The following is a 14,837-nucleotide window of genomic DNA, read 5'->3' as shown; positions in this document are numbered from 1 at the left end:
TTCCAGGTGTTGGGCAGTCCATGGACCCCTGTTGGTGGTAGATGGGGGATGTTTCAAGCCCACCACTATGTCCTTCAGCTTTGTTATAATGTCAGTAAACTGTGGAAAATGTCACATTTGGCCACCTATTACAGTACCAAGCTTATGTTCCCTGAGCTCCAGAGAGCGACCCATTCCTCCACAAATGTCTGTAGAAGCCGTCTGCATGCCGAGGTGCTGATTTTCTACACCGGGGCCATGGAAGGGATTCAAACGCCTGAATACAATGGTTTGGAGGGTGTCCTAATGCTATTCTCTATTCTGCATGGTGGGAATATTCTCCTCTAATTTTGGATGATGGGACTTGGCGTGTGTCCTCTGTTTTTGCTCGTACCCGATGTATAGGAAATAGGAGGATGAGAACATTGGCTGGCAGAACCACGTGGTTCAGGTAGTTGGTGCGCCTGTATTCTGGTGAAAGTTCTGGAGACATGGAATGGAATCCCGGGGCTGGCAATTCGTTATTTCCTTTCTATTGTACAATGTGGGTGATAACAGTGAGAACAATCTGAATCAGACATTTCCCCCAGCTAGTAGGTGGCTCTGAGGCTCAGTCATCAGCTGGTGACCCCCCAGAGGTTTTCGAGTTGCAGGTTCAAGGCTTGGTCTCTCTTTGTTTATTTGCAGCAGATTAATACCTGAACTATGAGAAGGAACACCTTGGTGTCTGAGTGCAGGTGATGGCTCAGAGAATAAGGACTCAGACTGGTGTGATGGAGACGTGAGTTCAAATCCCTCTGGTGGAGGTTGGTGTGTTCCAGGTGTTGGGCAGTCCATGGACCCCTGTTGGTGGTAGATGGGGGATGTTTCAAGCCCACCACTATGTCCTTCAGCTTTGTTATAATGTCAGTAAACTGTGGAAAATGTCACATTTGGCCACCTATTACAGTACCAAGCTTATGTTCCCTGAGCTCCAGAGAGCGACCCATTCCTCCACAAATGTCTGTAGAAGCCGTCTGCATGCCGAGGTGCTGATTTTCTACACCGGGGCCATGGAAGGGATTCAAACGCCTGAATACAATGGTTTGGAGGGTGTCCTAATGCTATTCTCTATTCTGCATGGTGGGAATATTCTCCTCTAATTTTGGATGATGGGACTTGGCGTGTGTCCTCTGTTTTTGCTCGTACCCGATGTATAGGAAATAGGAGGATGAGAACATTGGCTGGCAGAACCACGTGGTTCAGGTAGTTGGTGCGCCTGTATTCTGGTGAAAGTTCTGGAGACATGGAATGGAATCCCGGGGCTGGCAATTCGTTATTTCCTTTCTATTGTACAATGTGGGTGATAACAGTGAGAACAATCTGAATCAGACATTTCCCCCAGCTAGTAGGTGGCTCTGAGGCTCAGTCATCAGCTGGTGACCCCCCAGAGGTTTTCGAGTTGCAGGTTCAAGGCTTGGTCTCTCTTTGTTTATTTGCAGCAGATTAATACCTGAACTATGAGAAGGAACACCTTGGTGTCTGAGTGCAGGTGATGGCTCAGAGAGTAAGGACTCAGACTGGTGTGATGGAGACGTGAGTTCAAATCCCTCTGGTGGAGGTTGGTGTGTTCCAGGTGTTGGGCAGTCCATGGACCCCTGTTGGTGGTAGATGGGGGATGTTTCAAGCCCACCACTATGTCCTTCAGCTTTGTTATAATATCAGTAAACTGTGGAAAATGTCACATTTGGCAACCTATTACAGTACCAAGCTTATGTTCACTGAGCTCCAGAGAGCGACCCATTCCTCCACGAATGTTTGTAGAAGCCGTCTGCATGCCGAGGTGCTGATTTTCTACACCGGGGCCATGGAAGGGATTCAAACGCCTGAATACAATGGTTTGGAGGGTGTCCTAATGCTATTCTCTATTCTGCATGGTGGGAATATTCTCCTCTAATTTTGGATGATGGGACTTGACGTGTGTCCTCTGTTTTTGCTCGTACCCGATGTATAGGAAATAGGATGAGGACATTGGTTGGCAGATCCTCGTGGCTCAGGTAGTTGGTGCGCCTGTATTCTGGGGTAAGTTCTGGAGATGTGTGATGGAATCCCGGGGCTGGCAGCTTAGTATTTCCTTTGTATTGTACAATGTGGGTGATGACAGTGAGAACCATCTGAATCAGACTTCTCCTCCAGCCAGGTAGGTGGCTCTGAGGGTTAGTCATCAGCCAGTGACCCAGTAGATGTTTTGGAGTTGCAGGTTCAAGGCTTTGTGTCTCTTTATTTATTTGCAGCAGATTAATACCTGAACTATGAGAACGAACACCTTCCTGTCTGAGTGCAGGTGATGGCTCAGAGAGTAAGGACTCAGACTGGTGTGATGGAGACTGTGAGTTCAAATCCCTCTGGTGGAGGGTGTTCTAGGTGCTGTGGAGTTCCTGAGCCCTCTGTTGGTTGGAAGAGAGTAGTGGTAATGTTTCAAGACCATTACTATGTCCCACCAGTAGAAAGTTTAAGGTACTGAGTTGGCCCAGATATTGGGAGATGCTTTTGAGGAAAAAGTGAAAATTTCGGCTAGGTATAGGTTTTTGGAATGGGCTGCCCCGGTAAGACAGCCCATTCTATTTATATATGTTGCAGTGATGTCACAGACCATGGATGGAAGAAGCAGGGGATGTCCACAACCTAACGTGATGCCCACACATGTTACAGGCCTGTGGGGACCTGGGACTGGAGCAGACTGGTGGGTTGTCCATGGCCTCCAAGCTTTCACTCAGCAATTTGAGCATGGGGTCTGCAGGATATGATGGTGGGTCTACGGTCCTTCCATCACTGAGTGATTCTCATCCGCCCAATTCACTCAGAGATCTGAACTCAAGGCTGCCTCTGTCAGTGATTCCTTCTGCCCAATTCACTCAGAGACTTGACCTGGGGACTATGGGATTTGAACTCAAGTCCATGGCGCCCTGGTTGCTGCTCTTATCCACTGAGCTACTCGCCTCTGCTCAGAGAGTTCTGTGCTTGTTCTTCTATTTCAAGAATAAAAGTCATGAAGGAGTAAAAAAACACAAAAAGTATTAACTGAGATTTGAACCTGAAATTTCAAGATCATTGCTGGGCTGCCAAACCCCCCAGACCAGAGCAAAGCTCGGACTTCAATGTGTTTAGCAGCCAATCCCTTAACATCAACGCTTAGTAAATCAGATGTGATCCCGACTTCTACCAATCAAAATGGTCTGCAGTGTACATGCCAATAATTGTACCGGCTGTCTAACCCGGGTGACTGAAAAGTGGGACTTAGAATGTGTTTTCTTCTAGATTAGGTTCTGGCCCGGAGGTCACCAGTGAGCTTTACATCAACTGATCGCTGATTCCTTATAGTCAATGCTGACGCTGTGCTGAGCCATGGAGTGGCCTTCAATGGTGGCCTTGGATCCATGGCAGGTCATCATACCAGGAGGGGGAATGGATGAGACTCATCGTTCTCAGACTCATTTGATCGCTGATTCCTCATAGTCGATGGTGATTGGTGGTATGGTAACTCATGGAGTGGCCTGGGATCCATGGAAAGCCTTTACAGTAGATGGCAGGATCGAGGGGGGAGTAAGGAGACTCATTGGATTTACATATCAGGGCAGTTTATTGCTGGGGCTTTGGAGACCCGGGTTCCAATCCCAACGCCGGACATTCTGACTCATATGGTCAGTAGAGGGTGTGATGACTTTCAATACGGCAGTCTTGTTTTTTTTTTGGCGAAGAAAATCAATACCACACCAAAGGGTCTGATGGGGGGAACCCCACGCCAATTTTTTTTCATTTGGCGGGGTTCCCCTTCATCCTCGGCACACAAGTCGCACGCATGTCGGATCACGATGATCAGACTTCTGGTGCGACTTCTATTCTAATCAATGGGCTCCCATAGGGAACCGCTGATTTTGAATAGAGGCAGAAAAACGCTGATAAAAGCCAACGCCGCTGAACATACAACGATGGCGACACAAGACGCCGAGGAAATCACGTTTTCTGCCAGCGACCCGCGTCCTGCGTGCCTGGAGCCTAAAGACTCTCAGCTCAGTCAGTGACCTGTCCGTGGTGCGATTGTGGGAATTGTGGAAACTGCAGCCCTTTGCTGGGCTTCATCCAGCCATCAACAATGATGGGGCACTATTCATCCCACTGACACCAACGATGGGGCACTATTCCTCCCAATGATGGGGCACTATTCCTCCTACTGACACCAATGATGGGGCACTATTCCTCCCACTGACACCAATGATGGGGCACTATTCCCCCCACTGACACCAATAATGGGGCACTATTCCTCCCACTGACACCAATGATGGGGCACTATTCCCCCCACTGACACCAATGATGGGGCACTATTCATCCCACTGACACCAATGATGGGGCACTATTCATCCCACTGACACCAATGATGGGACACTATTCATCCCACTGACACCAATGATGGGGCACTATTCCTCCTACTGACACCAATGATGGGGCACTATTCCTCCCACTGATACCAATGATGGGGCACTATTCCTCCCACTGACACCAATGATAGGGCACTATTCCTCCCACTGACACCAATGATGGGACACTATTCCTCCCACTGACACCAATGATGGGGCACTATTCCTCCTACTGACACCAATGATGGGGCACTATTCCTCCCACTGACACCAATGATGGGGCACTATTCCTCCCACTGACACCAATGATGGGGCACTATTCCTCCCACTGACACCAATGATGGGACACTATTCCTCCCACTGACACCAATGATAGGGCACTATTCCTCCCACTGACACCAATGAAGGGGCACTATTCCTCCCACTGACACCAATGATGGGGCACTATTCCTCCCACTGACACCAATGATGGGGCACTATTCCTCCCACTGACACCAATGATGGGGCACTATTCCTCCCACTGACACCAATGATGGGGTACTATTCCTCCCACTGACACCAATGATGGGGCACTATTCCTCCCACTGACACCAATGATGGAGCACTATTCCTCCCACTGACGCCAACGATGGGGCACTATTCCTCCCACTGATACCAATGATGGGGCACCATTCCTCCCACTGACACCAATGATGGGGCACTATTCCTCCCATTGATACCAATGACGGGGCCCTATTCCTCCCACTGACACAAATGATGGGGCATTATTCCTCCCACTGACACCAATAATGGGGCACCATTCCTCCCACTGACACCAATGATGGGGCACTATTCCTCCCACTGACACCAATAATGGGACACTATTCCTCCCAAATTCTGAGGGTCAGTAAATTGGATCTTTGGAACATTTGGAGACCCCAGGGTTATGCAGAACGGAGAGAAGCTCAGTTTGACGTCTCGCCTCCCCCCGGCGGTCTCACTTCTCCTCCATGGAGATATGAGGGGTTTACAGTAACTGAATGAGGTGGAATAAATTCACCAATAATCTGCCCCTCCCCCTATTGTGGTACTTAGAAAGGAGACTCATCCAGGAAATACTTGCAGGGTACAGAATGATAACCAATGAATGACGACATTTCGGGAAGAGCGGCGCTCAGCCCTCTCCGGAATCCACCGACGCGGATTAAATAAAGTTTACATTTTATTGCATATAAAACTCGTTCCAATAAAAGATCTGCAAATAACAAACGGGGTGTAGCAGACACAGACCGCGCTGTGCCCGCTGTACCCGCCCACACACCATCATCACAAGCAGACATCAATAAATATGTTTGTAACATTGACGTCACAGGAACTTCAACAGCTGTGAGATCTCAACGCGTTTCAGGATAGTCGCTTCTTCAGGAGGTATGGTGCTGGTGACATCACAATGAATCACCATAAAACATGAAAATCCGATAACGGCACAGAAATTACTCACACCTGGTATAATATCGCCCCCGACAACCGCAGGAGGAAAAACGCACAAAAGACACTTGCAGGATACAACCTCAGATCTCAGCAAGTTTTTACCCCACAGTCATTGTTAGCGACACAACCGGCTCCAGTCTGTCCCATCCCCCGAGTATATACAGGAGATACAATGCAGCCAGTATGGCCAATCAAACCTCCAGTATCTTCAGCTGAATCTTCTCTGGTGGAAGGTGTTGGGCCCTCGGGCCGGGCTCAACCTACTGGGAATTGGAAGAGGGTTTCCCAGCATCCAATTGGGATAGCAGGAGGGAGAGGGTGACCGGCTCTCTATGGAGCTCCGATGGAGCCGATTCCCACATCTCCGGAGCGAAGTCCACAGGAGTCCTGTGCATTTCAGGTCCAAACTCAGCCAAACGTTCGGGCTGAAATCAGACCGGAACCGGCGAATGGAGACGCACCGGACCCCCCCCCCCCCCGCTACTTGCTCCAGTGTGAGCCCCACCTTCGAGACCTCCGTGATCCAAGCCCCCATCCCCCTCAAGAGAGCAGAGAATTTACCCCCCACTGTCCCCTAGCTGAATGGCAGATAATTTACCATACCGTCCCCTCTCACAAATGAGAAAACCTCAACCTACCTTACCATGTCTTCTCCTAATGGTAGAGAACCTACCTTACCGTGTCCTCTACTAATGATAAATACCTTGCCTTACCATGTCCTCTCCTAATGGCAGAGAACCTACCTTACCATGTCCTCTCCTAATGGTAGAGAAGTAGAGAACCTACCATACCCCCCCATGTACATACCCACCCCTCCATGAACAAACTGCCCCCCACCCCGAGCAGCAACCCCCATCATACCCCCACCTCAACCCACTGTGAGCACCCACCATGATCACCACTCCCCCCCACTCACCATGAACATACCCCACCATAACCCCCTCTCCCTTACCACAAACATAACCCACCGTGACCATACCCCACCGTAACCCCCCCTCACCATGACCATACCCCACCGTAACCCCCCCCACCATGAACTAACCCCCCACCCTCACCATGAACATACCCCACCGTAACCCCCCACCCTCACCATGAACATACCCCACCGTAACCCCCCACCCTCACCATGAACATACCCCACCGTAACCCCCTCTCCCTTACCACGAACATAACCCACCGTGACCCCCCCCCCCTCACCATGAACATACCCCACCGTAACCCCCCCCCTCACCATGAACATACCCCACCGTAACCCCCCCCCTCACCATGACCATACCCCACCGTAACCCCCCCTCACCATGACCATACCCCACCGTAACCCCCCCACCCTCACCATGACCATACCCCACCGTAACCCCCCCCACCCTCACCATGAACATACCCCACCGTAACCTCCCACCCTCACCATGAATATACCCCACCGTAACCCCCCACCCTCACCATGAACATACCCCACCGTAACCCCCCACCCTCACCATGAACATACCCCACCGTAACCCCCCACCCTCACCATGAACATACCCCACCGTAACCCCCCTCACCATGAACATACCCCATCGTAACCCTCACCATGAACATACCCCATCGTAACCCCCACCCTCACCATGAACATACCCCACCGTAACCCCCCCCTCACCATGAACATACCCCACCGTAACCCCCCACCCTCACCATGAACATACCCCACCGTAACCCCCCTCACCATGAACATACCCCATCGTAACCCCCACCCTCACCATGAACATACCCCATCGTAACCCCCACCCTCACCATGAACATACCCCACCGTAACCCCCCCTCACCATGAACATACCCCACCGTAACCCCCCACCCTCACCATGAACATACCCCACTGTAACCCCCCCTTCACCATGAACATACCCCACCGTAAACCCCCCCCCCCCACCATGAACACACCCCAGCATAACCCCCCCTCACCATGAACACAATAATCTATATGCAGTAAAAACCTCGGACTGTGAGCAGCATTCATTCCAGGAACACGCTTGTAATCCAAAGCACTCGTATATCAAAGTGAATTTCCCCATAAGAAATAATAGAAACTCTGATGATTCGTTCCACAACCGTTTATTTATAAGTCCTTCAGTTTATAGTCCATATAAAAAGATTGTAGCGATGTGATTGGTTGTGTAACCATAAAATTTCCATCCTCAAATGGAATCCTCCACAAGGGGATTACAAGCAAAATCCAACAGGAGCTCCAGAGTAAGAGAAGAGAGGAGCCTCTAAGACCCCTTTCACACTGGGGCGTTTTTCAGGTGCTTTAGCGTTAAAAAAAGCACCTGAAAGAAGCCTCATCCGCAATCCCAATGTAAAAGCCGGAGTGTTCTCACACTGAGGCGCTGCACTGGCAGGGGGCGTCAAAAAAAGTCCTGCAAGCAGCTTCTTTGCATCTCTTTTGGAGCGGTGAATACACCACTTCTACAGCGCCCCTTCCCATTGAAATCAGTGAGAAGCGCCTGCAAAATGCCTGAAAAGTGCTTTAGGCAGCGGCGCTTTGTGGGCGCTTTTAACCTTTTATTTGGCCACTAGCGGGGGTTAAAAGCGCTCGAAAAACACTGGTAAAGCACCGCTAGTTTAAGTGGCGCTTTATGAGGTGCTGGCAGTGTGAAAGGGCAATCGGGCTTTCCCATTGGGATTGCAGATGAGGCTTCTTACAAGCGCTTATTTTAACGCTAAAGCACCTGAAAAATGCCCCGTGTGAAAGGGGTCTAAGTGTAGTAATGTGGTTACATTTCATGAAGGTCCAACATTTAGCAACTCACATGGATTATGATCAAAAGAGGCTCATCTAAGGATGCCGACCTCCGGGGGAAAGAGGACCCCATACACCGTCCTCCGACGCCGCCTCTCACCGCTCTCAGTCTGCAATGGTAAGTGGGAAGACTCCCCTGCGGGAGACGATCGGGAAGTGAGGCTCGGAGTGCTTGTGGAGCTCAGCGTGGAAGAGACAATGGCGGTGCGGGGGATGGTCTATGTGGACAGCTTTACCCCGGAGGTCTCTATACTTAGATGTTGGGCCTTCATTAAATGTAACCATATTACTACACTTAGAGGCGCCCTCTCTTCTCTTTTATACTCAGTTGTGACGCTGCTCATTTATCTCCCAAATTTTTGAGATGGAAATCAGCAAAAGTATGCAGGCCTGAGACACGCCACTGAGAAGAAAGAAAGGAATCAGTCAAACACACAAAAGGTTTTTTTTTAACCTCTTATCAGGGATGGCCTAACGGTTCGCCCGGCGGTCGTTTCGCGGCGAATTTCGGCTGTTCGCCGTCTGCCCGATCGGCGGACTTTTGGCGCCGTTCGCCCGGCGGACTTCCGTGTTTACTGTGTAAAAGAACTTTGACCTATGATGACACATCCATCATGGGGTACAGGACAGCCAATTGAGACATTACAGCACATGGACACTTGGACATTCCCCCCAACTTATAAATACACCCGATCCGGCGGCCATTTTACATTCTTTCTTCTGTCACTATAGGAAGAGGTTGCTGTGTGGAGCAGGGAGAGATTGCAGTGACCCAAATCGCTAGCTATTAGGTCCACAAAAGTTCTTTTCAGGACTGGTATAGGTGTTAGGTGTAGTTCAGGATCTAGGTTTGAGGCAGTGCTGTGCTAGTGATTGTTGCAGCAGCCTGAGTGTCTTTTGTCAGTGTAGAGAGAGGGACAGGACGCTGTGTGCTGCAGGGACAGTCAGTTTAGTTATTAGCTGTTACTATCAGGTCCACAAAAGTGCTATTCCAGTTATTGTTCCAGTCTCCTCTGTTTTGTCAGTTTATATAGGGACAGGCAGGAAGCTGTGTGTGAGGCAGTGAGGGTCAGTTTAATCAGTAGCTGTTACTATATTAGGTCCACAAAGGTTCTTTTCAGGACTGGTATGGTAATAGGCTTGTACACGTATAATATTCTTTCTTCCAAATATAGAAAGAATATTATACTTGACTGCTGCCCTTCTGCTGCAGTCTGCTAATCATTCACAACCTACTTGATCCACAAAGGTCCTTATAAGGACTGGTAAGGTATAGGGTACTACAGTACATAGGGTTGAGTGAGGTACAGTCTGCTATTCTATAAGGACTGGTATAGGTCCACAATACATAGGGTTGAGGTGCACTACTGCTGACCGCTGCCCTATACTGCAGCAGTCCTTCATCGGTATAGGGACTGAGAGTTTTGTCACAGGGTCATTTAAAAAATGACAGGCAGAGGAAGAGGCAGGCCCTTCCGCAGGGGTGGTAGGGGTAGGGCAGGAGCAACAGGCTTGAGCCAAAGTGGGAAGTTGCAGAAGGTGCGTTCAATTACTTTAAAGGACGCACCAGACTTGGTTGAGTGGCTCGCTCAGCCATACTCTTCTGCACCCTCCTCATCCTCTCGATCTGCACCCTCTTCTTCACTCTCTGCTATGTGCACCCCCAAAGACACTACCACCAACAACACCACCACCACCACATACCTTCCGCCGGAGTCACAGGAATTATTTTCCGATCCATATCAAGACATTTCTGATGCGCAGCCACTCTTGGTATTGGATCAGGAAGAGGAGGAAGCAACAACCGCCACTCAGCAGTCTGATGACAGTACCCAGATCAGCCCAAGGAGGAGGTTGGTCCCCGGTGTTGCTGCCTACTCCGAGATCTCTACTTATAGCGGGGGGGAAGGTGACGTCGATGATGACGTGTCTAGTGATGTCACGTGGGTGCCCACAAGAGAGGAAGAGGAGGGGAGTTCAGAGGGAGATATGGACCAGCAGATAGGGAGGAGAAGCAGCAATGACTTACATTGCACAGCAGGGACAAAGCAGACTGCAAATGTATCAGGAGCGAGTCATCGACCATGTACGGTCACATCTGGCGCTCCCAGGACACCAGCACATGGCTCCGCAGTGTGGGCTTTTTTTAACGTGTCCGCTGCTGACAATAGTGTTGCCATCTGCAATCTTTGCAGTCAACGCATTAGTCGCGGTAAGCCCAACACTCACCTAGGGACGACCGCCTTAAGAAGGCACATGAGCAGCCATCACCGAGCCCAGTGGGAGCAACGGAACACACAAAGCCACACTGCAGGCTCTCACCGTCCAGCCTCGTCTTCTACTTCTCCTTCTCCTCTCTCCTCACAATTGTCCTCCACTCCACCTTCCATCACGCCAAGCTCACATTTTTCTGCAAAAAGGCAGGCTTCCGTGGGCCTAATGTTCGAGCGTAAAAAAATGATGACGCCGGATAACCCTCTTGCCCAACGGTTGACGGCTGGCTTGTCAGAACTGATAGCCCGCCAACTACTGCCATATAAACTGGTGGACTCGGAGGCCTTTCGAAAATGTGTGGCCATTGGCAGAGGCGGCTCTAGGATTTGTGAGGCCTTAGGCAAAACTTACACATGAGGCCCCAATCACGCCCATAATGTGAAAAAAATTCAAGCAATAAAAATGGCTGCAAAAAGATGCACAGATCTAGCAAACAGTTCATCTGCACCACTTCCAGGGCACCCTCCTCACCCATCAGACATATGCAGCCATTAAAACATCTGGGGCCCACCAAGGTGGCAACCCCTCTAAGAATTTCCTGTGTCTTGGGAGAATGGGGAGGAGATGTCACTGAGCCATTCCATATCCGCAGAGAAGTAGAGCGGGGGGATCCCAGCACAGTGCAGGGGGAGCAAGAGTGGGGAAGGGAGACAGAGAGGAGAGGAGAGAGAGGGGAGGGGAAGAGAGAAATTGTGAGAGATAGGGGGTGGGAAAGAGAGGGAGGGGAGCAAGACATTGTGAGTGAGAGGGGGAGAGGGGGGTGAGAGAGGGGTAGATAAAGGGTGCACAAAAGGGGGAGAGAGTGGTGGAAAGAGGAGAGGAGGGGAGGGGGAGAGAGAGGGAGGAGAGAGAGAGGGGGGGAAGAGAAAGGGTGGGCAAAAGGGGGAGAGAGGGGGAAGAGGGAAGGTAGAGAGGGAAGGGAGGAGAGAGGGAGGAAAGGGAGAAGAGAGGGAGGAGAGAGGGAGGGAGGAAAGGGAGGAGAGAGAGAGGGAGGAGAGAGGGAGGGAGGGAAGGGAGGAGAGAGGGAGGGAGGGAAGGGAGAAGAGAGGGAGGGAGGGAAGGGAGAAGAGAGGGAGGGAAGGCAGGAGAGAGGGAGGGAAGGGAGGAGAGAGGGAGGGAGGGAAGGGAGGAGAGAGGGTGGGGAGGAGAGAGGGAGGGATGGAGAGGGAGGGATGGAGAGGGAGGGATGGGGAGGGAGGGATGGGAGGATAGAGGGAAGGGAGGAAGGGAGAAAAGGGAGGAAGGGAGGAAGGAAGGGAGGGAGGGAGGAAGGGAAGGAAAGGGAAGGGGAGGGAAGGAAGGGGAGGGAGGGGGAGAGAGGGAAGGAAGGAGAGAGGGAAGGGAGGAGAGAGAGAAGGGAGGGAAGAGAGAGGGAGGAAAGGGAGGAGGAAGAGAGGGAGGAAAGGGAGGGGGAAGAGAGGGAAGGAAGAGGGAAGGAGAGAGCGAGGGAAGGGGGGGAAGAGAGGGAGGGAAGGGAGGAGAGGGGAAGGGAGGGAAGGGGGGGAAGGGAGGGAAGGGAGGGAAGGGAGGAGAGAGGAAGGGAGGGAGGGGGGAGGGAGAGAGGGACGGAAGGGAAGGGACAGAGAGAGGGAAGGAAGGGAAGGGACAGAGAGAGGGAAGGAAGGGAGGGGAGAGGGAAGGAAGGGAGGGGAGAGGGAAGGAAGGGAGGGGAGAAGGAAGGAAGGGAGGGGAGAGAGGGAAGGAAGGGAGGGGAGAGGGAGGGAAGGAAGGGAGGGAGGGAAGGAAGGGAGAGAGAGAGGGAAGGAAGGGAGAGAGAGAGGGAAGGAAGGGAGAGAGAGAGGGAAGGAAGGGAGAGAGAGAGGGAGGGAAGGAAGGGAGAGAGAGAGGGAGGGAAGGAAGGGAGAGAGAGAGGGAGGGAAGGAAGGGAGAGAGAGAGGGAGGGGAGAGAGGGAGGGAAGGAAGGGAGAGAGGGAGGGAAGGTAGATAGAGAGGTAAGCAAGGGAGAAGAGAGGGAAGGGAAGGGGAGGGAGGAGAAGAGAGGGAAGGGGAGGGAGGAGGAGAGAGGGAGGGAAGTGGAGGGAGAGAGGGAAGGAAGGGAGAGTGGGAGGGAGAGAGGGAGAGAAGGGAGGGAAGGGAAGGAGGAAGGGAAGGAGGGATAGAGGGAAGGGAGAGAGGGGGAAGGGAGAGAAGGAGGGGAGAGAGCGAGGGAGGGGAGAGAGCGAGGGAAGGGAGAGAGCGAGGGGAAAGAGCGAGGGAAGGGAGAGAGCGAGGGAAGGGAGAGAAGGGAAGGGAGAGAGGGAGGGAAGGGAGAGAGAGAGGGGTGGTGAGAGTGTGGTGAGAGAGGGGGAGGGAGAGGGGGTAAGAGAAAGAGGGGGAGGGAGGGAGAGGGGTAAGAGAGAGGGGGGAGAGAGCGGGTAAGAGAGAGAGGGGGAAGTGAGAAAGAGGGGTTGGTGAGGGAAAGGGGGTGAGAGAGATCTGTCCCTGTCTGTAGCCCCTGGGGGGGCAAAGAGCAGGGAGAAGCTGTAGAGTGCTGGGGGGTGGGGACCAGAGAGTGCTGGGGGGTGGGGACCGGAGAGTGCTGGGGGGTGGGGACCGGAGAGTGCTGAGGGGTGGGGACCGGAGAGTGCTGGGGGCCAGAGAATGCTGGGGGCCAGAGAATGCTCGGGGTGGGGGGCGGAGAGTGCTGGGGGCCAGAGAATGCTCGGGGTGGGGGGCGGAGAGTGCTGGGGTCCAGAGAATGCTCGGGGTGGGGGGCGGAGAGTGCTGGGGGCCAGAGAATGCTCGGGGTGGGGGGCGGAGAGTGCTGGGGGCCAGAGAATGCTCAGGGTGGGGGGCGGAGAGTGCTGGGGACCAGAGAATGCTCAGGGTGGGGGGCGGAGAGTGCTGGGGGCCAGAGAGTACTGGGGGGTGGGGACCAGAGAGTGCTGGGGGGTGGGGACCGGAGAGTGCTGGGGGGTGGGGACCGGAGAGTGCTGAGGGGTGGGGACCGGAGAGTGCTGGGGGCCAGAGAATGCTGGGGGCCAGAGAATGCTCGGGGTGGGGGGCGGAGAGTGCTGGGGGCCAGAGAATGCTCGGGGTGGGGGGCGGAGAGTGCTGGGGTCCAGAGAATGCTCGGGGTGGGGGGCGGAGAGTGCTGGGGGCCAGAGAATGCTCGGGGTGGGGGGCGGAGAGTGCTGGGGGCCAGAGAATGCTCGGGGTGGGGGGCGGAGAGTGCTGGGGGCCAGAGAATGCTCAGGGTGGGGGGCGGAGAGTGCTGGGGGCCAGAGAATGCTCAGGGTGGGGGGCGGAGAGTGCTGGGGGCCAGAGAGTACTGGGGGGTGGGGGGCAGAGAGTGCTGGGGGCCAGAGAGTGCTGGGGGTGGGGGCCAGAGATTACTGGGGGTGGGGGCAGAGAGTGCTGGGGGCCAGAGAGTGCTGGGGGGTGGGGCCAGTGATTGCTGGGTGGTGGAGGGCGGGGAGTGCTGAGGGCCAGAGAGTATCGGGGGGTAGGGCGGAGAGTGCTGGGGGCCAGAGAGTGCTTGGTGTGGGGGCCAGAGATTACTGGGGGTGGGGGCAGAGAGTGCTGGGGGCCAGAGAGTGCTGGGGGGTGGGGGCCAGAGATTGCTGGGGGGTGGGGGGCGGGGAGTGCTGGGGGCCAGAGAGTGCTGGGGGGTGGGGGCGGAGAGTGCTGGGGGTGGAGAGTGCTGGGGGCAAGAGAGAGCCGCAGGGGGTGTAGGGTGGAGAGTGCTGGGGGCCAGATAGTGCTAAGGGTGGGGGTGAAGAGTGCTGGGGGGGAGCTTGAGAGGGGAGGCAGAAAGAATTGGAGAGCAGGGGGTGCTGGCGAAATGGGGGTGGAGCCAGGGAGGACAAGAATGGGCTGGAGAGCAGGAGGGATGGAGCCAGAGAGCAAAGGGAGGGGGTGAAGAGCAGGATGCGTAGAGAAAGGGAGTACAAGAAGGGGCGGAGCCAGGGAGCACAAGGAGGGGCTGGAGAGCAGGAGGGGTG

General features: G+C 53.5%; 1 protein-coding gene across 1 annotated transcript in view; it reads left to right on the top strand.

Annotated features, from left to right (window-relative positions):
* Positions 1-3,947: 3,947 nt before the first annotated feature.
* The window catches only part of AMZ2 (archaelysin family metallopeptidase 2), a 41,047-nt gene continuing 30,157 nt past the window's right edge, over positions 3,948-14,837 (top strand). The window contains exon 1 of the mRNA XM_077458441.1: positions 3,948-4,032. Within this exon, the coding sequence (XP_077314567.1) occupies positions 3,948-4,032 (85 nt within the window). The remainder of the gene's footprint in view (positions 4,033-14,837) is intronic.

This window comes from Lithobates pipiens, unplaced genomic scaffold (genome assembly GCF_037356315.1).
Source record: "Lithobates pipiens isolate NorthernLeopardFrog02 unplaced genomic scaffold, aLitPip1_a1.2 Scaffold_28, whole genome shotgun sequence".
NCBI lineage: Eukaryota > Metazoa > Chordata > Amphibia > Anura > Ranidae > Lithobates > Lithobates pipiens.
Note: the sequence above shows the minus strand (reverse complement) of the source record. Positions and strands in the feature narration are given on the sequence as shown.